The 27369-nt window shown below is 41.5% G+C and overlaps 1 protein-coding gene across 2 annotated transcripts in view; it reads right to left on the bottom strand.

Annotated features, from left to right (window-relative positions):
- The window catches only part of Spire1 (spire type actin nucleation factor 1), a 120791-nt gene that overhangs the window by 54253 nt on the left and 39169 nt on the right, over positions 1–27369 (bottom strand). For both annotated transcript variants that reach the window (XM_050157892.1, XM_050157893.1), the window contains exon 3: positions 5076–5309. In XM_050157892.1, the coding sequence (XP_050013849.1) occupies positions 5076–5309 (234 nt within the window). The remainder of the gene's footprint in view (positions 1–5075; positions 5310–27369) is intronic.

Here is a 27369-nt window from a genome sequence, read left to right as displayed (position 1 = left end):
GACCAGACTGGCCTCAAACTCACAGAGCTCTATTTGCCTCTGCCTCCTTAAGGGCTGGAATTAAAGGCGTGTGCCATCACTTCTCAGCTGTGGCAAAGTCTTAATTGTGACCACTTTCTTAACTGCGGATTGAGTCGTAGGGCATATGCCACAGTAGGTGGCACCATCCCCAGGTAGGTGGGTCTGGGTTGTATAAGAAAGCTAGCTAAACCAGCCAGAGGGAGCAAGCCAGTAAGCAACATTCCTTCATGGTTTCTACCTCTTGTTATTGCCCCGACTTCCCTAGCAATGGACAGTACCCTGTAAAATGAAACAAACGCTTTCCTCTCCAAGTTGCATTTGGCCATGGTATTTATCGCAGCAACAGAAAGCAACGAGGACAACCAGCTACTGTTTTCTGAGCATTCCTCATGCCAGATACATGTCTGACATGGCGTATGCACAGCACAATACCATGTACTCTCAAATATAACCCTGAATCATCCCTGTTTTGTTTTTTATCCACAAGGAGAACCTAAGCATGCTTCTACTAGGCTCTGAAGCCCACACTTGTTCTCTTGTGAAGCCTGGGGAAGTGGGAATGGAGGCTGGAAGAGGAGGGCAGGGAGCCAGCCCTCCAGTGCTGTCTATGTCTGGCCCTCATGTCTCAAGATGATGCAAGCTGTAAGAGAGGCAACTTAACATGACTCAAAGTCATCTAGAAACAAATGTACACCAGGTTCTTTATTACACTGCAAAGATAGTCTCTTAGCAGAAATAATAATGTTATGTTTCTAAAAAATAAGATTTATGTATCCATGTTCAATAGTCACATTTTAAAGCACTTCATTTGCAATAAAAAGCTGTTAATGTCTCTTAATAAGTTAGACATTAATATAGTTGTTGGAAAGAAATCTGCTATATTTTAACAATTTCTAGAAAGAATAGAGAGAGCTGGGTAAGGTGAATCCAAGCCTATGATCAATCCCACTGCTACGCAGTCAGAGACAGAGAGACCAGGAGTCCATGGTTATCCTCCACGATGTAGTCAGAGGCAGAGAAACCAGGAGTAAGGCCTGCCTGGGCTCCATGAAATACTATTTTACTAAAAGAGTCAAAAGAAGGTGTGATGGTCCACAACAAAGGTCATAGCACTACAGAGGCAGAGGTAGGAGGAACTCTATTAGTTTGAGGCCAACCTGGTGTATATAGCGAGTTCCAGGCCAGCCAAAGCTACATGAAAACAAAACAAACAACAACACTGAATAAAAGACGTTCAATGATAGCTGTATTGTTTTCATGTTTCTTAGTTTTTTGGTTTTTTTTTTTTGTACCACACAGAAGGTTCTTGTGTTACTTTTTTTTTGTGTGTGTTGACAAAGTACTGAGAAAAACAAAAGAGCAAGGACTAATTCTGACTCATGGCTTCATAGGTTCATAGATTATAGTCCATGCTCACTTGGCTTTCTTGGTTCTGGGCCTTTGTGTGGTGAGAGGCTGAACACCACGAGGAAAAGATGAGGTAGAGTGATCCGGCTCTATCGTGGTGCACAGGTGGCATAGACACAGGAAGGAGCAGAGAACATCCTTCAAAAGCACCCCCACAAAGGCTGACTTCCTCCAAGGCCAATCCAACTATGATCTCACCAGAGGATTAATCCACTGATGAAGCTATCACAGCACCTTTATGATTCAATCACCTCTTAATAGCACTGTGAGTTGTGAACAAAGCCTTTAACAGGAGCCTTTGTGGGGTTATCCCATACCCAAACTGTAACAGCTCCCTACTCAAATTCAAAATTTTTTCCTTAAGATCACACCCAATGCCTGTGCTTGCTAGACAAGTGCTCTACGCCTGAGCTAAATCCCCAATTCTAGAATGTATCTTCTAAGATAGTAATGCAGAATCAAATTGCATAAGATGTTCATCACAAGCAAAATAACGAAAACCACATTTATAAAGACGATTATAAACCTGGAGGAGGAGCAAGGGTTCTTTACACAGAGCAATCTCTCTGGGACAGAGAGTATATTCTTTATTCAAGGGGAGCGTATGTCTAAATTTATATGCACAATTTCATGTGGCTTTAGTGTCAGCAGCAAAGAGCACCAGAATGAGTCAGAAAAATAATTACATATGTGTGTTCATGCTTAACCCCATGTATATTCTCTTTCTTTCCACCATAATCAACAGGCAACGATAAAATATGAAGTTTATATTTGTTATATATTCAGAGATCTTGATCACTAAAATTAGACAAATTTTCAAGATCCTACAAGCCCTATCATTTGAATTATTCCAACTTAGCTTAATGTTTTTACATTTAACAATAAAAAGGCAAACACAGTTTGGGGAGATGGCACAGCAGTAAAGGTGCACTCTGCACATGCCTGATGACCTAAGTGTGGTCCTGGAACTCATGTAAGGGTACAGAGAATTGACTCTACAAGTACTCCGCTGACCATCACACACATACGCATTAGCACACACACATATGTACACATACACATCAATAATTAAAATTTTAAAAAAGACAAAGGGTGGTCATATTTCCTCAGTTAACTCTATGTCTTCTCTTTCAACAAAGCCAATCAGTCATTATTGAGGTTTTCAATGCTCCCACTGAAACCATAGAGTCCTGTGTCTGTCTCTATTGTCATATACAACAGATTTTATGATATTTGTATTTCAAATTTTCAAAACCTGTCAAAAGTCTCGGCAATTTCCCCCTTTCATTCAGTTGAAAAGAACAGTCATAATATTTACAGAGACAGGAAACTGATAGGAATGTTGAATAATACAGAAACCAAAAAGCAAATAGTTTATGATATTCTCAAACAAAAGTGCCAAAAATAGAATTGGTAAAAGTATCGATTTCCCCCAAACTATAAAATATGTCTTAAATATACTTTTAATGACATATTTTTCATAGGCATAGTGGCTCAAATCTAAAACATAATAGATGAAATGAATTCATTCCAACTAATACGTGCCCAAGAATCTTAAAAAGAAAAAGTTAATCTACTTAATGCTGCTGAGCAAGAATTCTAAGGCTTCCATCATCTTCTACCCTGTAGTGTGGGAGCAGTCTGCTGCTCCTCGGCCACGGTACCAGATGGCTGGATAGACCATGACTCTGTGTGTCCCTTCTTCCTCTATTCTTTGTGCAGCCCCTCTAACACACACACGGCCAAGCCTGTAGCCACTGTCAGAATATAAATTTTGCTTCTTATGCAATACCTAATTCTATTCTTCACATCTGACACTACTATTTATCAGTGGTCTTCACAGAATTATTGGTCTGCCAACCCCAATGTTTAATTAATTAGTTATTAATTAATGTTTGTTTTTAGGACAATAGCCACAAAGAGCATAAAATATCTCAGATTAATTCTAACTAAAGAAGTGGAAGACTTATATGACAAGATCTTTAAATTTTTGAAGAAAGAAAATTGAAGATGACACCAGAAAGTGGAAAGATCTCCCATGCTCTTGGGTAGGTAGAATTAACATAATAAAAATGGCAATCTTACCAAAAGCAATCTACAGATTCAACGCAATGCCCATCATAATCCCAGCAAAATTCTTCACAGACCTCAAAAAAAAACAGTACTCAACTTCAAATGGAACAGCAAAAAACCCAGGATAGCCAAAACAATCCTGTACAATAAAAGAACTTCTGGAGGCATCACAATACTTGAACGCATTCGCACAGGGAACCACTTCCTAAATAGAACCACAGCAGCACAGACACTAAGAGAAACAATTAATAAATGGGATCTCCTGAAACTGAAAAGCTTCTGTAAAGCAAAGGACACGGTCAACAAGACAAAACGACAGCCTACAGAATGGAAAAAGATCTTCACTAACCTCACATCAGACAGAGGTCTGATCTCCAAAATATACAAAGAACTCAAGAAACTGGACACCAAAAGAACACATAATCCAATAAAAAAAAATGGAGTACAGACCTAAACAGAGAACTCGGGGTAACAGAGGAATCTAAAATGGCTGAAAGACACTTAAGGAAATGTTCAACATCCTTAGTCATCAGAGAAATGCAAATCAAAACAACTCTGAGATTCCATCTTACACCTGTAAGAATGGCCAAGATTAAAAACACTGATGACAACTTATGCTGAAGAGGCTGTGGGGTAAAGGGAACACTCCAGCATTGCTGGTAGAAGTGCAAGCTGGTACAGCCCCTCTGGATGTCAGTGTGGCGATTTCTCAGAAAATTAGGAAACAACCTTCCTCAAGACCCAGTAATACCACTTTTGGGTTTATACCAAAAGGAAGCTCAATCATACCACAAGGACATATGCTCAACTATGTTCATAGCAGCATTGTTTGTCATAAGCAGAACCTGGATACAACCTGAATGCCCCTTGACTGAAGAATGGATAAGGAAAATGTACTATACAGCAGGAAAAAAATGACATCTTGAAATTTGCAGGCAAATGGATGGAGCTAGAAAACATCATATTGAGTGAAGTAACCCATAAAGACAATTATCATACATACTCACTCATAAGTGACTTTTAGACATAAAGAAAAAAAAACGCCTAAAAATCACAATTCCAGAGAACCAAGACAACAAAGAGGACCCTGAGACATACATGGATCTAATCTACGTGGGAAGTAGAAAAAGATAAGATCTCCTGAGTAAATTGGGAGCACGGGGACCATGGAAGAGGGTAAAAGGGGAGAGGAAAGACAGGGAGGGGAGCAGAGAAAAATGAAGACCTCAATAAAATCAGTAAAAACAAATTCCTATGGGAAGGCCAAAATAAAAAACCAAACACCAATCAGCTGTGACTGGCACGGCTCAGTCTTCAGGTACAGAACCTGCTCACAGATGCTGTCCATTTCACAGAGGCCAGCTGACAGAATCATGCCCAGTCAGCCGGATGGCAGAAAGATAACCAACACCCAACACACCTACAAGTGGCCAAGCGCCATGACCCAGCAAAAGGCCACAGCCAGGCTGCAAACAGTCTGAACTGTTGTCAAATGCTGAGTCACTATGCCACTCTTTTAAACTATGAGACAATGATTCACAGAGGGACAGTACTAAAGTGAACTATGGCTTTACCTTCATGACATCTTGATAGGACCGGATAGCTGAGATGTTTCTCTTTTCTCCATCTTCATCCTCGGGGCCTTCATCTGCAGCCTCATATCCCTCATCGTGGTTACCATCAGCCTCCACAGTGTTGGCCATTTGGTCGATGAGCTGCTCTAGAGGAGGGCTCAGCTCCCTCTCTTCATTTTCCTTCAAGCCATAGTCCAATGCTTTATAAATAATAATTCCCAGGGATTCAATAACCTACGGATATTAAAGATGGTGGTGAATGGAGGTGACTGACGACTCTAAAGATGGCAAGACATGAAATGTTCATGATTTCAGACATAACTAATATTTGAGAAATTTAAAAATTTTTACCAACACATGTATTTAAAAATTTGAAAACAGCAATTTTGTGTGATTTCATAACATATCCACAAACCTTTTTCATATTTTCATAAATTTATACTAGATGTTAAGATCAGCATTTTCCACTCATCACACACACTCACTCCACTCACACACACACACACACACACACACACACACACACACGAATACTGACTAAGCTCACTTGCAGTATTTTCCAAAAAATTTTATTTCAATGTTTAGAGACTTCATAGATCTCCCAAAGTAGCTGAGACTTAAAAATTCAATTCTAAGTAGCAATTCACTTAAGCCCAAATAACAAGAACTGTCTTCATATCAATATACAGATTGCTCAATGAGTTCCATTCACTGGAAACACATCTTCTCAAATGGCACAAACAAATGGGAGATTCATTTATTTTTTTAAATCCAGAGTTTGCAATGAAAGACATGAGAATCCTCCGTGTGGCCGCCTCCATCCATGTGAACCTGACTTGTGAAGAGCGGGCCCACCATCAACAGCGCCCTGACAAGTGCTCCAGACATGGCCAGCAGGAGAACTCTAGATTATCCCTCAACACTGCCTAAATCATAAACGCAGTGCCTGTATTTTACTTTATAACACCAACAGCACTATTCCTTCCATCTTAGCTCTTCTTTAAAAGAAAATAGTAGAGTCAACAACACCAAAGACTTAGAGTTAAATGACCCTTATCAACAGTCATCTGGCTCAAGGAAAATCATTTTTGGTGATTTTTCTGTAAAATGGGTACTAGTAACATTTACATGTCATGAGCTCTTGAAGGCATTAAATGCATGACTATGTACAAATGTACTGTTCTTCTCCTCTTCCCTACATTCACTTGTTTCCAATGTTTATCCCGTTACCAACCTCAAAATTGTAAAGAAACTTCATTTCCTTTATTCTACTTTTTTCAATGAAGTGATTTTTAAAAAATAATCTGTATAGTACTTTTTAATGCAAGAGTTGTAAGACGAGTTAAACACAGTAGCACTAACGTCACATATACAATACCCTGTAAAAGCATTCACACAATTACTTAACAAATTCGACAAAATCTCAAAGTTTTATTACCAGAGGAAATAATACAAGCATTTAAAATACATATAATATTATTTAAAAGGTTTTTAAAAAAATTATTTTATGTATATGAGTATTCTATGGACTTTACGCCAGAAGACGGCACCCCACTACAGATGGTTGTGAGTCACCATGTGGTTGCTGGGAACTGAACTCCGGACTCTGGAAGAGCAGTCAGTGCTCTTAACAGCTCAGTCAGTCATTTCTCCAGCCCCATTACTTAAAATTCTTAACTTCTAATTTTGAAGCAATGAAACTATTTTTTAAAAAAGACTTCTGTGTAAGGTTGCAGATTAGAGGCTGCCTCTGTGACACGATGAAGGGAGAAGAGTCAAGATACGACAGAATGGATTGCTCCAAAGAGACAGAGCAGCTAATTAAGCATCAGGAACGCGTGGAGGGACAGAACGATGTGGGGAGAAGTATACGGAGGGGAGATTCAGAAAGTCCTCTATACTTGAAGAAGCCTGATAGCAGCTGCTGGGCTAGAACACATGGCACCTAACATAAGGGTTGGGGCCAGAAAAAGATGGAAGGATCCTAGAAGGGGAGGTCTGCAAGGTCATGGACTGTGGCAGCCTAAGGCTGCATCTTACTCTACCACCATCCCAGAGTGACTTACCTGAAGGGAAAACTCAACCTACCCAAAGCCCAAGCTGACAACTTGGGAGCACAAGCACTAAAAGTAAGACAGGTGAAGAGACTCCGCAAGGACAAAGACAGCCTCAGCAAAGACAATGGAAGCAGGAAGCACCCAGAGGCAAAAGGAAGTATAAGCCATCCACTGTCCCCACTTCCTCAGAATCTTGGACACTAGAACTCACGTATCCAGAAAAGTGGGGACCTGGCAAACCACAGAGAAGCAGTAGCTGGTAGATGGTGGCGAGAAACTAAAAGAGCCATCCCAAGCTCTGAAAGAGAAAACTATTAACTAATTCTGACACAAATTCTTGGCAGGAAGAACACTCTGATACAGTCTGTTTGGCAAACACCAAGCAGCATAAATGCAAAACCAAACAAGCATAGAAACAAACAAAAATTGAATTTAGACATGCATTTTCAAATTATAAAAAAAAATCAAAGAAAAATAATTCCGAAAGAAGCTAGTAGGGGAGCAGCCATCTTACTAATGGGGTAAGGAGATGAAGGGCAGCAGATTCAGAAATGTGAAGACTCCAGGAAAGCACTGTCTGCAGAGACTGAAATGTTATGCAGGTCCAGAGGCTAGTCACCTTATCTTGGGCTAACATTAGCCCCCTGGATAGTCCACCTTGTCCACACCTGTGTGCATCTGTACTAGCATCCTGAGTCATAAAAAACCCTTGGGATCTACTGACTTAGCAGATCCATTGGCTCCCACCAGCCCAAAAGCTCAGAATGTCATCAGACAGCCCCTGAGGCCTACAGAAAAGTCTCCCTCATCTTGCTGTACCTGCCTCTCTCATGTACCCACCAATGTCCCGTAAAATGTCATGAAACTTGTTCTGGCTCCTGGGCCATGGTCACTCAAATGGCTCCAGAATTAACTATCTCTTATTCTCTTTAGGGTGAGAACTGTGTTTTTTGCATCAACAGAAAACATTCAACCAGATGGAAGCAAAATATTCAGTGCCTCAAGGAAAACAACAACAAAACCAACCCAACCTATACTTTATACTCCATAAGGTTATCCTTCAAAAGTGAAAGAGACTTTCTCAGAAGCCTTGCTTAATACAATGCCTAAGTGCCATAACTAGCCTGGGAAGTGGGGGATAATTCTTTAGGACGAAAGAAAATAAGTCAGAAACTCAGATCTCTATGAAAGAAACCCACTGAAGAAAGAATTAGGGTCAAGTAAAAACTTTTATTCTAACTATTAACAAATACCAGTTTAAAAGAACAACTGCCATACTAATTATGTGTGCATATATATGTATGTATCTCCTGTGTAGCATGTGTATGCCTGATGTAAGCCAGAAATAATATAAGGGACAGGAGGAAGAACTGGGATTATCTTGATAGGACAGGTCTTTTGTCCTGCCTACAATGTGGATGGAATAGTGTTCCAGGAAACTGGGCTTGAATTGTAAATGCACACTGCAAATTTTAGGGCAGACACTTTAGAGAAAAGCAAAATCAGTACAACTGGTGTGCTAAGAAAGGTGAGAAAACACAATCCTGTAAAATGTTCCTTTAAAATCACAAAGGGCAGACAGTCCATGGAATGCAAAAGAGAGGAACAGAGAGCAAAGGTTAAAAAAATAGAAAACAAATGTGGTAGATGTTAATACAACTCTATCAGCAATAATTCTGGGCATCAATAGTCTACATCCTTCAAATATGAGTCTAAAAGTGAACTGAAAAACAGTATATTGTCTAAAAGAAGCCCTCTTAAAGGAACGGAGACAAATAAACTAAGCTGACACTAATCCAGTAAGAACAGGAATACTCCATGACTCTGCTTTGTGACTCTCTGTGGCTCATTCACAGACTGTGAACTGTTACAAACACATCTTAATTCTCCAACAAGGAGACTGAGCTCATTGAAAACAAAAATCCCTCTAGACTTCATCGTCATATGTTCAACTGTTTTATGAGCAGTAGGAACTTAACAGTTAATGAACAAAGTCAGTAAGATAAAAATTCCTTCCACTCATGTATGCAAGGTTTATGTTTAGGTAAATACCTTATGGTCACTTCAATCTCTGTCCTCCCAACTGACCACCACACGGATGACCCAACCTGATCGGCTATGAAACATCCTGGAGGATTTCCGACCCAAGAGTAAACAGCATCTGGTCCATTTAAACATTCCAGAACTGTTGGTCTTAAGTCTGACTTTGTCTGAGTCACAGGTATCTCTAAATGTAAGTCGGCCTCTTAGAGATGCAGGCATAACACAGCTGGGCTCATTAGACAGGCATGCACACAGGTGGCTCTTCCCTTTGCTGGGAATGAAGGACCCTCAAGAAGTCTGTAAGCAGTTCTGCAGTCCTGAGCTGGGACAAGAGGTGACCACCAGAAAAACTACTGAAAATTTCAGAGTATTTGGTCACATAACTGAACATAGCAGCTCCTATAGACAACTACTTGAAATTAACTTTAGAAGAACGCTGGCCAAATTGTGTGGAAACATTTTAAAAGCTTAAGGAGCTGGAGAGATGGTTCGGTGGTTAGAGCACACACTACTGTTCTTCAGAGGACTCGAGTTTAATTCCGAGCACACTCAGCCACCTGTAGCTCTGACTCCAAGTGCACTTGATGCCTCTGGCCTCCACAGGCACGAGCACTTATGTATACATACCCCCACAAACAATCAAAAACAAAAAAATATTAAAAAGTAAAATGGGTAAGTATGTGGCCTCCTTATCAAAGATCAAGCAGTTGGCTACGGGCACATAAAAAGAAGCTGTTTTCCAGGCAGTGGAAACTTTAATTCCAGCTACCTGGCAGGGAGTGGGGGGAGTAGTGGATCTCTGAGTTTGAGGCCAGTCTGGTCTACAGAGTTCAGGATGGCCAGGGCTACACAGAGAAACCCTGCCTTGAAAAACTAAACAAACATAAAAAAAAGTACACTGTATGATTTCCAAAGGAACTTCAAGTAAAAATGAGACACTACTATATCCCTTTACTAGAAAGGCCAAAGCTGACAGCAACAAGTGCTAACAAGATGTAGAATAATTGGAAGTGTTTTTTTCTCTTTTTTTCCCCCGAGACAGAGTTTCACTATGATGCTATAGCTGGCCCCAAGTTATCCTTCTTCCTCGACTAGGAAGTGGCTGAATCTACAAGTGCATGCCAGCTCACCAGCTATGACCAACAGGAACTCTTATCCATTGACGCTGGGAATGCAATATGGCATGTTCACCATGCCATGCCCACAGTTCAGCAGTTTCTTACAAAAGCAAACATCTTCTTACCATATGATCCAGCAATTACATTCAAATAAACTGAACATTTCTGTCCACATAAAATAATCAAGACATGAAATATTGACAACAATTTTGTTCACAATTGTCCAAACACAGACAAGACAACCTTGAACAAACAAGTGGACAAGGGATTTGTAGCACATAGAGACAAAGGAAAATGAGTCACAGATTAAAGAAAAAAAAAATGAGCTCAGGCTGGGTACAGCTAAATAAGGCCTGAGCCAAGCAATGAAAAAGGCTATCAAGTTCAAAACAACTGTACGAAATGTAAGCCTTTAATGATTTTACTAGATAAAGCAGACAATTTGATAGGCTATCGTTGTATCATTCTAACCATGTCACACTCTAGAGGAGATAAACAGTGGTTGCTAAGGCTTAGGGGAAGGGAGGCGGTGAAGCACCAGAGGTTTTAGGGTGAGGAAAGTATTCCATCAAGTAGTACATCTACAGGACACAGTAAAGGGAGGCATGTCATTATGTATGTGCCAGGACCCAAAAAATGTACAACACAAAGACTGAACGCTAATATACTATGGACTTCCATCAATAACAATATACCAACATTGATTCTTCAGCACATTACACAGAACATTATGGGATGAGGAGAGGACTGTGTGGGGACCTTATGCTCTGAGAGAAAGAAGTCTACTGGCTGGAATAAATACACAGAAGCTGTAGCTTAAAAAGCACAGTGGCAAAGAACAAATTAGAAATCAGCCCAAACAGCATTTCTGTTTGTTTGCTGTCTTAGCAAAGAGGCAGCGGCAGGTGATGCTGAGCACAGGTCCCTCCACTCCTACCTCTGCCCATGACGCTCTCACTGAGGAACCAGTGGGTCAGGAAGCCAGCCTGCAGCATGGCTTTCATTTATTTATTCACTATAAAAGCATCATGTGATGCTTTGACTGTTTTGTTTAGGTTTAATGTCAACTCCACATGGTAAAAATCCCTATCTGTGTCTCCAGTTGAATTGAGTAGTACAAACCCTCCAAGTTTAAGAAGAGGGTGAGCTAGAGGAGGAAAACAAGGAGGGAGGACTGGGGAAAGAAGAGGGAAAGACAGAGTAAACAGCAGGCGCTTTGCAAATCACCTTCAATCCTAAACGACTCGAGAGGGAATGAAATATGGAGAAAGACCAGCCACAGACTGCGAGCTATAATGGAATATCGCCATGCTTCCATCAACACTTGGGCAGAGCTGGTCTCACTTCTTACAGCAAAACCACTTCCACCCCAAACAATCTCAAGCTAAGGCCTAGTTAAGTTTAAGCACTGGTATAAAATCCAAACAATTAAAAGAGGAAAAATGATAGCACACATGCATCTGTAATATGATTAGTCACACTTAGATTCATCTCTTAGAAGTCTAGTGGCTTTCAAATGTAACTTCCATTTGTGTGTGTGCACACATGTATGTTGTGTGTACATACTTATGTGTGTGTCTGAGAGCACAAGTAAATATGTGTTCATGTGAAGCCCAGAGGTTATGTGTCTTCCTCAAGCATTCTCTGCCTCATCTTTTAATTTTGATTACTTGCATATGCATATATGATAAGAGCATGATAATGAGGCACACACATGCCACATGGCTGTACATGTGGAGGTCAGAGGACAACTTTCAGAAGTCAGTTTTCTCCTCCCATTTGGGACTCCAGGGATAGAACTCAGGTCATCAGGCTTATATGGAAGAACTTTTGCCTACTTAGCTATCTTACTGGGCCTTCATCTTGATTTTTATTTTTTTTACTTTTGTGTGATAGGGTATTTCACTGGAGCTGGTTCAGATAGACTGGCTGACCTGTTGGCCTCTCCTCCAAGGCTAGAATGTGCTACACTGCATGTGGGTGCTGGGGATCAAAGTCAGATCCCATACTCACACGCTCTATGGGTGGGATCAGAGACTGTCTCTGAGTGTCTGCTTCTCAGCCTCCTAATCTATATCTGAGACAGCAAGGATTTTAAATATACTTGAAAGATGACTGTGGAATCATGCAATTAGGATTATCCTAAAATGAAAATGCTGGAGGAACCACATGACAAATCTCCAAGTGATAGTCAAAGCCTAGATTCCTACAAAGACTCTGGGAATCACTATGAAAACAGGAACAAAAACACCTGTGCTGGAGCCCCCACACTCTCAGGGAAAGTTACAGATGAGGATCCAAAACTCACTGACTCTCATCTAGCCTTGGAGATGGCAAGCAGATAGCTTTTACCAGTGTTGAGCCAGGAATGGAGGCTGACATCACACGGCAGATGCCTAAGTCAACTGTTAAGACATTAAAAGGGGAAGGGGAATGGAACAACAGTGGATCCAAAGGAAGGAGGAAGAATGAACAAGACTTTTCAATGTTTTCAATGTAGGAAGGAGTCCAAGTGAGTCTTAGTTTTAGCTTGTGCTAGTAGAGACAGTGGTGGCGTTTTGGTCAGTTTAGACACCTGCAGGGACTACAGTCCTAGACCTTAGGTAGGCAACTGTGTGACCTAAACTAACTATGAGACAGTGAAGTCGTATGAGAGTCTAAGGAGAAATCATAGGGAAGGAACTAAATGCTGAACCACCAGCTAGAGGCTAAAAAGCCCAGGACCAAATTACAAAGGAGGGATAGGAGTGGAAGAAGTGAGAGGATGAAATAAGGACAGTCACAAAATCAAAGAGAGAATATCTGTACGCTGAATGTGGTCCAGAAGGAGGGGGATGCACAGAGCACAACCCCTGGCTCTGGGAGGTGGTGGCCATGGGACTTCTGCAAGGACAGTCCACGTGTATAAACAGTGATATGAGACTAGCCAGAGGGAGTGGGGTGTGTGTGTGTGTGTGTGTGTGTGTGTGTGTGTAAGACAACTAGGTATTAGGTCTGGAAATAGTGATGAAGTAGGGAGGAAAAAGTTGAAGACAATGGGAAGACAAAAGTCAAGATTACTGAAATGATCAGGTGGCCAATTCCATCTCCCAAACAGCTTAGGGACTGCCCCCCACCACAAAAAAAGCAACCAAACACTTTCCCTGAAGTAGATTTGACCTGTTTGTGTGGTTTTGGTGCAGTAATGAGGGCATTAAACACAGATTTGGAGCTTTAAGGGCTGGCCCAGGTGCTTTTGTTAAGTGATAAAAAGTCTATTTGTGCTGGGTGATGGTGGCGCACGCCTTTAATCCCAGCACTCAGGAGGCAGAGGCAGGCAGATCTCTGTGAGTTCGAGACCAGCCTGGTCTACAGAGGTAGTTCCAGGACAGGCTCCAAAGCCACAGAGAAACCCTGTCTCGAAAAAAAAAAAAAAAGTCTATTTGCAATGTACTTATTCCTTGACCAACACTAGAGGACTTTCTAGGTCAACATATCATTCACATGTCATTCAAAGCCATTTACAAGTTGTCCCTAGGCCCTCAGTGTCCCAGTGTACATCACTTGGAGCACTTTCTCTGGGTTGTACTTTCCATTTTGACTCACAGTACCCTCTGCTGTTGCCTTCACCTAACATTTTGTCTGACAAATCCCAACCCCATTCAGTCTTTAAAAGCAGTGTTGGGGGAGGATGAGAACAAAAGGAACTTTCATATTTGCTACTATGAACAGGAAATAATAACTACACCTATGTTGTAAAATGTCTAGCCAGGCGGTGGTGGCGCATGGCTTACCTTGAGGAGGCAGGTGGATCTCTGTGAGTTCAAGGCCAGCCTGATCTACAAAGTGAATTTCAAGACCGGCTCCAAACCAAAAGACTAACAGTTTCTTTTAAAAGTCAAACATATTTGCCACACTAAGTACCAATTACATTTCTAGCTATTTACTGTTTTAGGATTACTATTACTGTGATAAAAATCACTATTACTGGCTCCCGTGCTCCTTTAATCCCAGCACTTGGGAGGCAAAGGCAGGCGGATCTCTGTGAGTTCGAGGCCAGCCTGGTCTATAGAGCTAATTCCAGGACAGCTAGAGCTGTTACACAAAGAAATCCTGTCTGGGAAAAACAAACAGACAGACAGACAAACCAAAAACCAAAAACCCACCATTATCAAAAGCAAGTTGGAAAGAAGGGGGTTTATTTCACTGACACTTCCCACACTGGGCTGGGTGGGTCCTCCCACATCAACCACCAACCAATGCCCACAGACTGGACTACAGCCAATCTGGATAGGGACAATTTCTCATTTAAGGTTCCTCCCCCAGATAACGCTAGCTTCCTCAAGTTGGCAAAAACCCAACCAGGATATTTACCCAAGAGCAGTAAACATGTATGTCTATAAAAAGATTTATACAGAGCAGGCACGGCAGGGCACAATTTTAATCCTAGCACTTGGAAGGCACAGGCAGAGACAGGTACATTTCTGAGTTCAAGGCCAGCCTGGTCTATGTAGCAAGATCTAGGACAGCCAGGGCTACATAATGAGATCATGTCTCCAAGCAAACAAGCAAAGACTCACATACGTTGGGGAGACGGCTCAGCCGGTAGTGTTTGCCAACAGGAGGACCTGTGTTTGATCCCCAGAACTCACAGAAAGCTGAAAGTAGTAGCACACACCTGAACTCCTGTGTTCCTATAGCATGATGGGAGGCAGAAACAAGAGTCCCTAGAACAGGGTCAGCTAGCACAGGGGTAAACAGCAAAGTGCCCTATCTCAAAGAGGAAGGCAACAACCAACACCCAAAGTTGTCCTCTACATGCACACAAATCATACACAAGGATTTTTAAAAGACTCATATACAAATGCTCATAATAGCCACATATTGTAAACAACCTAACTATTCAACAACATAAACAAATGAACATTATATAATAGTGTTGTGGGAACTTGATCTGACGGCCAATTGTATTGGGGTAGCTTGGCCTAATGAGCATGGTCTTCTCTGGGGATACATAACCCGAATTCTCAAATAAAAGGTGAGGGTGGGGTGAAGGACACTCTCTTGGATGTAGGCAAGCTGGCAGTGAGCCACAGGAACACATGTGGCAGGTGGCTTGGTTTTCGTCCCCTTCTGAAATGAGCGGCAGTGGAAACTGTGATGGTGTATCAGCTGGAGCTGCAGCAGCAGCAGCTTTGTTCTGTATTGTGAGTGTACTTCAATGATTGGCACCTGTTAATAAATCTGTTTTTTATATATATTTATTTGTTTATTTATTAAGTATACAATATTCTGTCTCCATGTATGCCCGCACGCCAGAGGAGGGCGCCAGATCTCAGTACAGATGGTTGTCAGCCACCATGTGGTTGCTGGGAATCGAACTCAGGACCTCTGGAAGAGCAGCCAGTGCTCTTAACCACTGAGCCATCTCTCCAGCCCCCTGTTAATAAATCTGACTTGAACACAGAGTTTTCTCCCTCTTTACCTTGATGCCTAAAGTGGGGTGCCAAAATGTTGTTGCTGTTTTTACTCTTTACTCTTGGGGGCCCACCACCCAGCAACCAAATAACTCACACAGAGAGACTTATTATTACTTACAAATGCCCAGCCTTAGCATAGCTTGTTTCTAGCCAGCTTTTCTTAACTTAAATTAACCTGTCTACCTTTTGCCTATGGGCTTTTTCCTTTTCTTACTTCTGTATATCTTACCTTCACTCTTACTCTGAGGCTAGCCTTGCTCTCTCTTGCTCCTTCTTCCTTCTTCCCAGATTTCTCCTCCTATTTATTCTCTCTGGCTGCCAGACCCACCTATCCTTTTTCCTGCCTTGCTATTGGCCGTTCAGCTCTTTAGTAGACTATGTGGTGTTTTAGACAAGCAAAGTAATACAGCTTCACAGAGTTAAACAAATGTAACATAAAATAATGCAACATATCTTTGCATTATTAAAACAAATGTTCAACAGTATAAACAAATGTAACACATCTTAAAATAATATTCTACAACACAACGGAATACTAGGCTGGAGACAAAAGAGAACACATTACTACAGAATGTGATAATATAGCTACAAAATGTTGCTGATGATGAGTTGCAAAAATTGTTCCTGAGTCAAAACTAAGAACAAAGAAACAACCCAGCAGCAACAGTAAAGGTGGTATAAAATGCACATCCTGCATGATTCCACATACAGGAAACTGGAGCTGGGGTGTGGGGATTGACTGCAAAGATAGATAACTTTCTGGTGAAGAAATGATTCAGATAGCATTTATGCAAGACTACAGATTTGTTTATACGTCAAACTATCTAAATTAGCAGTATTGTATTACATTGAAAATTTCTGTGCCTCAAGATTTGTTTTCAGGCAGTGCCTCATCTTGGTAGCCTAGACTGGCCTGGAACTCACTCTGCAGTCCAGGCTGGCCTTGTACTTTCTATAGTCTCCCGCCTCAACCTTGCAAGTGTTGGGACTGCAGGCGTGAGCCACAGAGCCTGGCTCTCGAGATTGCTGAAAACCACCTGAGTGAGTTAATTCTACTGGGAAGAGGACACTGAACCAGGAATCATGAGACGGAATTCCACCGGCTATCTGATGTGTGACCTTAGACCAACCACTCGATCCAGGTGATACTATTTAGCTTACACCAGCATTAATAAGTATGATGAGTAAAAAACACAGAATTAAAACATGAAAAACTACAGATACAATAGTTTTGATTAAGAGAAAGGTTAAGTAAAGTTTTTTTTCAAGTAGGCGTTAAACTAAATTATACTGTAAAGAAGAACTACATTAGCAACTCAGCTGTCATCATGAGACCCTGCCTGACCTCTCTGAAGAAATACTCAAGTTTAGAACTGGTTCTCTCCTTCAGTTGGGAAAAACAAAAGACAAACAAACAAACAAAAAACCCAAGCAAGCTTTAATCTGGAGAAGAAACAAATACAGTGAAATCCGAACACTGCTGAGAAAAAGGAACTTTCCACTACTGAGAAGGGTTATAAATATACATTACTGATCAGTAATGAAGCCTGATTAAAATGTATGCATGGTGTCACATGCCTGTCCTCTCAGTACTTGGAAAAGAGAATCAGGAGTTCAAAGCCATCCTTGAATCCAAAATAAGTTCAAGGCCAGACTGGGCAATATGAGATACTGTCACAAACTAACAGATTGAGGCTATATACACAATAAAGCATCACTAAGCCCTTACAGCGACTAAATTCTGAGCGATATCATATCATGGATGAACATTAAAAACATGTGCTAGTTAGTTCTTTTGTCAACTCATACAAGCTAGAGTCATCTGGGAAGAGGGGACTTAACTCAGTGATGGCCTCCATCAGATTGTACCGTGGGCAAGCTTTGGGGCATTTTCTCGATTAATGATTGATGTGGGAGGGCCCAGTATACTCTAAGAAGGTGGTTCTGGGTTGTATAAGAAAGCAGGTCGAGCAAGCCATGAAGAGCCAGCGAACACACAATTCTTCCATGGCCTCTGCTTCAGTTCACCCCTCTAGGTCCCTGCCTGAGTTCCTGCCCTGACTTCCCTGCATGATGGACTGACTGTAAGCTGTAAGATGAAATAAACGCAAGTTGGTTTTGGTCACAGTGTCTTACCACAGCAACAGAAAGCAAACTAATACATCATGCTAAGTAAAGGAAGACACACAAAAAGCTAGGATTCCACTAAATGAAACATCTAGACTTTATAGAAACAGAACTTATAGCAACAAAAAGTGTACTTGAGACTAGTAGAGAGAGGTTAGTTAAGGTTTGCTGAGTGCAGAGTTTATGTAACAGTTTTGGAAGCAGACAGCGACAGATGTGAATCACTATAAATGGATTTAATACCACTGGGTGTATGCTTGAAACAGTTAAGATGGCATGTGTATTTCAGTACAACAAAAATCCTGGGGCTAGGGCAGGAGAGATGGCTCCGTGGTGAAGAGCATGGACTGGTCTCACACAGAACCTGAGTTCATTCTTAGCACCCACAGCAGGCAGCTCACAACCACCTGTAACTCCAGGACCCGGCCTCCTCAGACATACGCACAAATAAATTATAAAATTTTTAAAAACTACATGAGCTTAACTCAATTCTAAGGAGGTGTTACCACCTTAGAATTCAAAAGGCCCAAATCTTATTTATTGTGGTTCCTGGAGTTTCCAAAATAAGATTAACTATCCCAGGAATCAACACCTCAGGAGGGGCAGCTGCATCTCATGCCGCCACTCTGCAGAGCCCTGGGCAGGCCTCAGCTGCCTTCAATCATTTAGCCTCTGAAGGGATCATGGCTGCGTAGGCCCCACATTGCCAGTCCTCCTTTGGAGCCAGTTTCTTCTCTTGATTTCACACTCTGCAGTGTTTTCCGTCCAGACCACAGCCTGCATGAGAAATGCTGTTCCCGAGTAGGTATTTCAGCAGACTCAGCAGCGCACTGGGTGGAGGAGAAGGTGGAAGCTCTCCTCGGGCTCTTTCTGTTTTCTTGAGTAAAGAAAACTGCAATTAGAGTTGGGAGTGTGGAAGGAGGAAAGTGCTGAAGAGAAAGACAAGGTTTGAAAGTGACTCCCAGCTGAGCAGGGACATGGTCTGGTGAAGACCCAAGGTTACTAAAGTTTTCTTGCAAAGGCAACACTGCTTTTAAAAAAAAAAAGAAGAAGAAGTACACTAAGGAATTTTCCAGTTAAGTGTGAGTCACATGGAGAAATGCCTTCTGCAATGGGAAGAACGTGGTAGTCATTCTTAGATGAAGGGATGTGCCCAGGAGCCCAGCACACCCTCAGATCGACAGGGAAGGCACAGGAGTGTCTACTGCAAGAGGATGTGGGGAGTGAGATGCAATGTAATTTCTACTTACCACACAGACTCATTTCTGATTTACATATATATATATACATATATATATATATATCTGATGCTAAACCACACAGCCGATGTGAGCGGTGGTGCTTTAGATCATCATCTCCAAATAAACACCCTGTGACTCAAGAGGAGCCACCTGTCCCTCCTCCCTCACCAGTGGGGAAACACGGACAAGCCAGGCACTGAGCCTTTATGTGGATGCTGGAGATCCACACTCAGGCCTCCCAGTTACACAGGAATGCCACTGACTAGATTGTCTCCCCAGTGCCCTCTTGGCATTGCTGGCACTACTCCTTAGGGCCCCACAGGCTCTAAGCAAACACGCACTGAGCTATAGCCTCAGCACCCTAACTTCCTTATACAGCAAGTTTTATTTTTGAATATCACAAAAATATAAGAATGGCTATAAATGCCAGTATAAGCCCAAATCCATCAACTGTAGCATATAACTCTGGTGTAGCCATACAAGAGAGTATTAGAGGGTCATAAAAACAAATACCCTGCTGACACATAGATCCTGAAAAGCAAAAGAAATCACACTATTTATATGAAATATCTATGACTGATAAATCTATAGGGGTAGAACTCACAGAGATCCGCCTGCCTCTGCCTCCCAAGTGCTGGGATTAAAGGCGTGCGCCACCACCGCCCGGCAAAGGTAGAAAGATTTTTATTGCCTAAAGCTGGACTACTGATGAGAAGTGTGCAATAACTGGCAGAAGATATAAAATCCTTGGGGCTGGTAAGATGGCTCAGTGATGACCTCCCATAACTCCAGCTCCCAGAAATCCAGACCTTCTGCAGTGTAAGGCATGCACATGATTCACTTACTATTCAATCAAAACACTCAAACACATAAAATAAAAAATGGACATTTTTTTTAAATCTCCAGGCAGTGCTGCCGCATGCCTTTAATCCCAAACTTGGGAGGCAGAAGCAGCCAGATTTCTTGTGAGTTTGAGGCCAGCCTGGTCTATAAACTGAGAGCCAGGACTATTAAACAGAGAAACTCTGTCTCGGAAAACCAAAACACACACACAAAAATTCTTCCTGGGATGAAGGAAATATTCAAAACTATGTGGCTGTAATGCTCACATAGCTCAAAAATACACTGAGGGGAACTCTTTGTTCTCCAGCTGTTTTCGCCTGCCCCTGCCTTCAGGTTCTTCACTGAGTTCCTGCCCTCCCTGCCCTCACTCAATGATGGACTGTGGCATGGAGGTGTAAAGCAAACAAACCTTTCCTCCCCCTTCCCAAAAGAATACACTCAACATCATGAACTACACGTTTTAGATGGACAAATGCTGTGGTATATAAATTGTATTTTGAAAAAACTATAAAAATCTACAGGAAGTCAATGACTGTTCAGGGAGAGGGAACAAGTGGTTTTCAGGGACAAACCTCAATCCCTGAGTAGTCAGCCCCAAACACATTCAAATAACAGCAACACTATCTGGGCTCAGTAGGAGGTGGTGTATAACAATTATAAAAGAGGTCATGAATTTGAGAGGGAGTCAGGGAGGAAAGAGAGGGACAGTGGAAACCCGAGAAGAGTTGAATCCGAGAAAAGGCAGGGTGGGAATGATGCAAATATAATGCAGCCATGTATGAAATTCTCAAATTAAAAAAAAAAACCATTAAAAATATTGCTGAAGTTATAGTAAGAAATGGAAAATGGCAAAAACAAACAAAACAAAAAAAACACACAATATGGTATATCTAAAATAATACCTTAAAATGTGGATTTGCTGGGCAGAACCCAATTGGATGAATAAATATACATAAACTAACCAGTGAGCTTTATTCTAAACTGCAGCATTGTCTAATATTTTAGAACATTCTAGAAGCATGATGTACTTTACATTTAGGCTGCTGTTCACTGGGCACAAAGAACCACTGGCAGGCTTAAATGTCATCTAATCTTAATTTTAAAAGGTAGGAAGTAGCTACCAAACTAAACAACACAGGTCAACAGAGTAAAGAAAACAAAGCTTTCGGTATGAGTCTAAGGTGAAGTTACAGACATAACAAAAAGGTTAAGCATTACAAGAAAGGCAGTGTTGGGATCCGGAGCATATTCACATGATTACATCCAAAGCGTGAGGACAGGCCTGAGAAACACTGCTTCAACCACCAATATTACAGAAAAAAGAAACCAAATCACTTCTAAATTTATGTGTGTGTGTGTTTGTGGATGTGCGTGTGAGTGTGGTGGGTCAGAGGGTGAGTCCCTTCCTCCACCATTTTCATTTTACTTCTCTCTAAGGACCAAACTCGAGTTTTCAGGCTTGGCAGCAAGAACCTTTAGCCACTGAGTCATCTCCACATTCCCAGGAAGCCAATATTGTGAGCATGAGTCTAAGTACTAAGTAAATTTAGGATGACTTGGTGCTTTGTCACAATACACTTACAGAAATAATAAGGAAAATGAGACATTTTCTGTGGGCCAATTCTTCTCTTTCCATACTCCTGTTTGTCTGAAGGAAAGATCTAGCTCTGCCCTGTTCCTAGCACAATATCTCACACATTGCCCATCAACTACTAAGTAAATATTTCACTGAGTGAAATAAAAAGACTTAAGAACTTTAGAAGGTGAGACTGAGAATCTCTTAAAAAGAACAAAAATGGCCCATCTTATCAAAACAGCACAAAATAATCATGATACATAAGTTAATGATCTGAGGCCAGTCATTTCTCCAGAAAGTTCAGCTGCTTATTTGAAATGTTATTATGAACTTTGAACTGAAGGGACTTTCATCTCTGGCTTAAAGCACATGATTAGTAAGTATTAATTAAGGTTCCATACAGCACAAATTATAATCTCCATTCTGAAAGCCAAGGCACTAGAAGGTTAAATACTAACCATGACTAAAAGATAAAGACGTTGAAAGAGAAAAACCTGTTTGTTAATTTTTGAACTTTACTCTGGTTAAATATAAAAACATCCCCTCTCTTTAAATGTATCTACTGAAAAAAATTCACTCGGAGAGCCTAGGTGATGAGACTGAGAAGACAGACAAGGAACCCGATGAACTGCTTCTCAATCACAGGTCTCACTAACAACTGTCTACAACTCCACAAGGTTCACGAGCTCTCAGAGAGAACGCCATCCCCCAGATCCACAGGTGGCTCAAAACAAATAAGCCACCTGAGTACAACTCAACAGAGCGCCATAGAAATCAGGTCAACTTCGTGCCCATGATAACTCTGTCTTCTGGGAAGTGGAGACTACATCTAGTCCAACCTCGCATTTTCTCTGCTTTGGTACCCTCTGGCTTTGCCAGTTATTGCTCTTGTTTATGAGAAGGCATAAGGCATCTGTAAGGAACTGTCTCTTCTAGATCACATGAAAAGTATAGGAAAGTTTAAAGAACATTTTAGACAAAAAAAAAAAAGGAAATATTTAACCTTGCTTTATGTTAACCAAGTGGTGATGCCCATTTATTCCTCAACTTAAAAGAAGCTAAAAATTGTGGCTTGGTATGTTTTTTAATAGGAAACTTGATCCGACACTAATCACATTAAGTTCCCCAGTAATCAATGTTTTGCATCATAATGTTCAACAATGGGTAGAGAAGTTCATAAAACAGTTTAAATAATTCCAAATCTGTCTGACATTGATGACATCATTCTCTGAAGGAACTTTCAGTCTGGATCCTGTTATCACGGGTCAGAAGGACAGAAAGAGCTGTGGGGACTTTGATCAACTGGAGAGAGCAGTGCCCATGGCTTTTCTTTGTCACTGCTTCTATGTAGAAGTACATGCTTGACTGCAAAATGTGCTTTGCACAGTGGGAGGAGGCATTAAGACCAAAACGGGCCTAACAATCCGAAGACAGAAATTAGTCCACATATATTAAATATCCTAATGAATGCAAACAGGCGAGACACGCCCTAGGCGGAAGATTCTCAAGTGGGAATTGTTTTAAACAGGCAACTTCACAACACACGAGTCTCTACGAACACACCTAAAATACAGCACAGGACGGTGAAAGGAACAGAACTGCCATGCCAGAAAAAAAACAAATCAGAAGAAAGATGGCATTAACGAAAAGGAAAAACAGGCTTAACAAAAAAAAGTATGATTTTATTATTTAACAAAATTATTTAACAAAAAAAGGAAGAAGAAACATTTCAAAAAATAGTAAAGACAAGCCAGCTATGCAAAGAGACACTTTATTTTGCTTTACTTTCCTCTTTGAAATACAGAGCTTTGGTTGTAATGAGGATGTCACTGACTTTCTAATTCTACACCCAGAATTCAGGGTTAGTTCTTTTAGCCCACAAATGTCAGTGCCCTTACCAAGAAATCCAGTCCCTGGCCAGAAGTCCTTGAAGGGGAGCTCCAGGCTGGGGTTAGATTTCACTATGGGATTTTTTTTACACAAAATTTGCTATTTTTCCCTCAAATTCCTCCCCATCCCTGCTCCTTCCTCTCCTGTCTTATGACCCCCAACAGCCTCCTTTCCCTCTCCCCCACCTTCCTTTCTCAGTATCATTTTCCTCGCTGGTCTCCTATCTAGTTCATGAGTCACATCCACTCCCATGCCTCCTTGTTTACATATACACAAATATTAAAAGTTAGGAACTACACATGATAGAGAATACACAAATTTTGTCTTTCTGATATGTGGTCATCTCATTTAATACACTTTGAAGTTCCATCTATTTTCCTGTAAATGTCATCATTTTATTTTTCTTGACAGCTAATTTAAATCCCTTTATGTGTATATAGCACAACTTCATTAGGGGTGATACACTGCGTCACATGGTTTCCTAGTTTGAGTTTTCTGAAGGTCTATACTGATTTCCAGTTGTTCCGTTAGTTTGCACTCCTACTAGCAGGGAGTAAGGAAAAGGTCTCCATCCCCAAAGCCTTGTAAGCATTTGTTGTCATTTGTTTTCTTCATGACAGCCAGTCTGACTGGAATAAAACAGAATCTCAAAGTCGTTTTAATTTGCATCCTGCTGTCAAAAAAACAAAACAAAAACAAAAAGTTTACTCAGCCATTTAACCTTTTCTCCTTGTGAGGAACTGACTGGAAGGTCTGCATTTTTGAGAACAGATGTTCATCTTCGCCAAAGGCATGAGCCACTGTGCCTGGTTCTCATTATAGAAATGATGTGCAAGGGGCTGAAGCGATGGCTCAGTGTTCTTGCAAGTTTGGTTCCCAGCACCGACATGGTGGCTCACAACCATCTGTAACCAGAGTTTCAGAGGATCCAATACGTAGGAACCAGGTATGTATGTATGTGTGTGTATGTACACACACGTGGTGATATTTTGTTTGTGCTTTAACAAATAAAGCTTGCCTGAATATTACAGTAAAGAGCTAGCCACTAGTTAGCCATAGTGGCCAGGCAGTGGTGGCACACACCTTTAATTCCAGTACTCAGGATCAGAGGCAGACAGATCTCTGTGAGTTCAAGACCACCCCTAAGTTACACAAGATTGATTCAGTCTAAAAGCGAATCAAACACAGGTAGTGGTGACACACCTTTAACTCCAGTACTTGGTAGTCACACACCTTTAATCACAGCACTGGGGAGGTGGAGACAGGAAGGAATATGGCTGGGCAGAGAGAGGAATATAAGGCAGGAGGAGGCTAGAGCGCAGGCATTGAGTTCGAGGTCTTGTAGAGAAAGGATACCCCACTCTGAGGATGTCAGAGAGGTAAGAACTAGTGGCTGACTGCTCTGCTTCTCTGATCTTTCAGCTTTCACCCCAATATCTGACTCCAAGTTTTTATTATTAAGACCAATTAGAATTCATGCTACACACCCACATACACACAGGGGAAAAATCATATACATAAAATTAAATATGTTTAAATGATATATTATTTACAGTTAACAATAAACTTTTATATAGTATTCGGTTATACCAAAAACAAAATGATCACTACACCATGTTAGAATTGTTGAGGTTTGTTCATACTTTTTTTTCTTCTTTTTTAAAATTTATTTATTTGTTTATTGAAGATTTCTGTCTCTTCCCTGCCACTGCCTCCCATTTCCCTCCCCCTCCCCCAATCAAGTCCCCCTCCCTCGTCAGCCCAAAGATCAATCAGGGTCCCTGCCCTGTGGGAAGTCCAAGGACCACCCACCTCCATCCAGGTCTAGTAAGGTGAGCATCCAAACTGCCTAGGCTCCCACAAAGCCAGTACGTGCAGCAGGATCAAAAACCCATTGCCATTGTTCTTGAGGTCTCAGTAGTCCTCATTGTCTGCTATGTTCAGCGAGTCCGGTTTTATCCCAGGCCAGCTGGCCTTGGTGAGTTCCCAATAGAACATCCCCATTCTCTCAGTGTGTGGGTGAACCCCTCGCGGTCCTGAGTTCCTTGCTCGTGCTCTCTCTCCTTCTGCTTCTGATTTGGACCTTGAGATTTCTGTCTGGTGCTCCAATGTGAGTCTCTGTCTCTGTCTCCTCTGGCAAACCAGCTACTAAGTCTGACTCTGCTGTCAGAGTTATGACTTCAGTGCTGGAAAATTAGGAACTTCACTTTCCAGTTCACAATTCTCTCCTTGTTTCACTTAGAAAATCCTCAATGGACTTGCTCCAGTCTGCTTTACAAGCCGTTTCTTTCTACCCCTTTCTTCCGTTTCTATTGACCTACTAACTGTCCTTGAAGGACAGTTACACAAACTCGCTTGCGTAAGCACCTCTTTCTCAAAACTCTGGAAAACTACACTGATTTTTTTTCTCACTTTTCCACTGCAGAAGCTTTTAAAAATTAAAGTCTGTATTTAAAACTCTATTCCTGGTTCAACGTAAATGTTCTAGTAATTGTAAAACTCTATTCCTGGTTCAACATAAATGTTCTAGTAACTGTCAGGTTTCAAGCACACCTGTCTTTCCTGCTGGATACTGTGCTCAAGGTCAGGTCTGTTTCGGTCATTCTTGTGTACTCAGCTCCTGGCAGAGATCAGATAGGTACTCACAAATATGGATAAGTTAATATGCATAAAAAGAGAATGTGAAAGAAAGAAATACAACTTAAAGTATATTTTCCTATCAGCTGACATTTACTTAACTGTGATGCCATGTGACCGACAAGGTCACATGTCAATTATATTCCCACATCTTAATTATCATACTTATCATTGTTAAATAGGCATTATGCATATTAACCTTCATCCCGCTCCCCTCCCCCAGTTTTAATGACTTGGAATCTAGACTAAGGCTATCATGATGTGAGCCGGCAATGCAGCCAGCGCTTAGAGCCCATGAATACGAGTTTGTGTGGTTCTGCTCACGCACGGTCACAGAGGGATCTAAAGAAGGGGAGAGGAAATACTGACCTTGAACCTCCCTGCCCAGGGACTAAAAGGGGAGGTGTGCAGTCAGCCTGCCCTACTAGGGCTTCCTAGAGAGAAGTCAGGGGTACTGTCACCATGATCTGCTTCTAAACACACACACACATCAGCAGTATACATGGAACGCTGGCCTTCAGTCCCAGGCACTTGGATGAAAACTGTTCTTAGTAAACCAGCCTGTTCTGAGTGGTTTACGGTGCATCACTTCTGAAAAGAGCTTCTGTGTCAAGCTGAGAAAACAAACAAGAAGTCCCAGCCAGAGGAGAAACAGGACAAAGACAGATGGACACAGAGCTGTAGGCTCCTTCTAGTCTAATCCAGTGACAGCCACCACCTTTGCCACCTTATGCATCAAAACAAGGAAGCAGGGACCTAATGTTATTGAAGAGCAAGTTACCTTTTGCTACATGGAGGGTGGTTTAATGTTAACCAAATAAGTCCTTTCCCATTAGCTGCTCACATACTTTATTTGCATAAAGCAAACACTGACAAAGAGGTTTGCAAGTTCAAGCTTAGACTAATTGACACATAAGGTCATTGTAACCAGTAACTGAATAGCCATTTTAACTGCTGAATACATTAAGCTTCAAAGTTTTCTTCCGATGTGGTCTGAAAACTAGAAATGAACTTTCCTCATAAAGTTAAAAAGCGTATCAGTGTGAGGCCACAGCAGAACACTTAAACTAGATAAGGCTCAAAAGAGGCATGAGCCTCACGTCCACCACACAGCCCAAGCCACAAGAGAAAGAGCAGCATGAGCTCTGTGGAGAAAAGACATTAGTATGAGGGTCCCCAGGGGGTCCCTGAGGATACCATCTTCATGGGGGAAGGTTCCACAGGCCCCCAGACTAACACGGCATACCAGGATACCCCTCCTGAGTCAGGGTCTTTCTACACCTGTGTTTCTGTGCACAGTTTG

Source organism: Alexandromys fortis, unplaced genomic scaffold (genome assembly GCF_014885135.2).
Source record: "Alexandromys fortis isolate MF-2015 unplaced genomic scaffold, M_Fortis_MF-2015_v1.1 scaffold_94, whole genome shotgun sequence".
In the NCBI taxonomy this organism is placed as follows: Eukaryota; Metazoa; Chordata; class Mammalia; order Rodentia; family Cricetidae; genus Alexandromys; species Alexandromys fortis.
The sequence above is the reverse complement of the archived record's forward strand: the minus strand, read 5'-3'. Positions and strand labels throughout refer to the sequence as shown.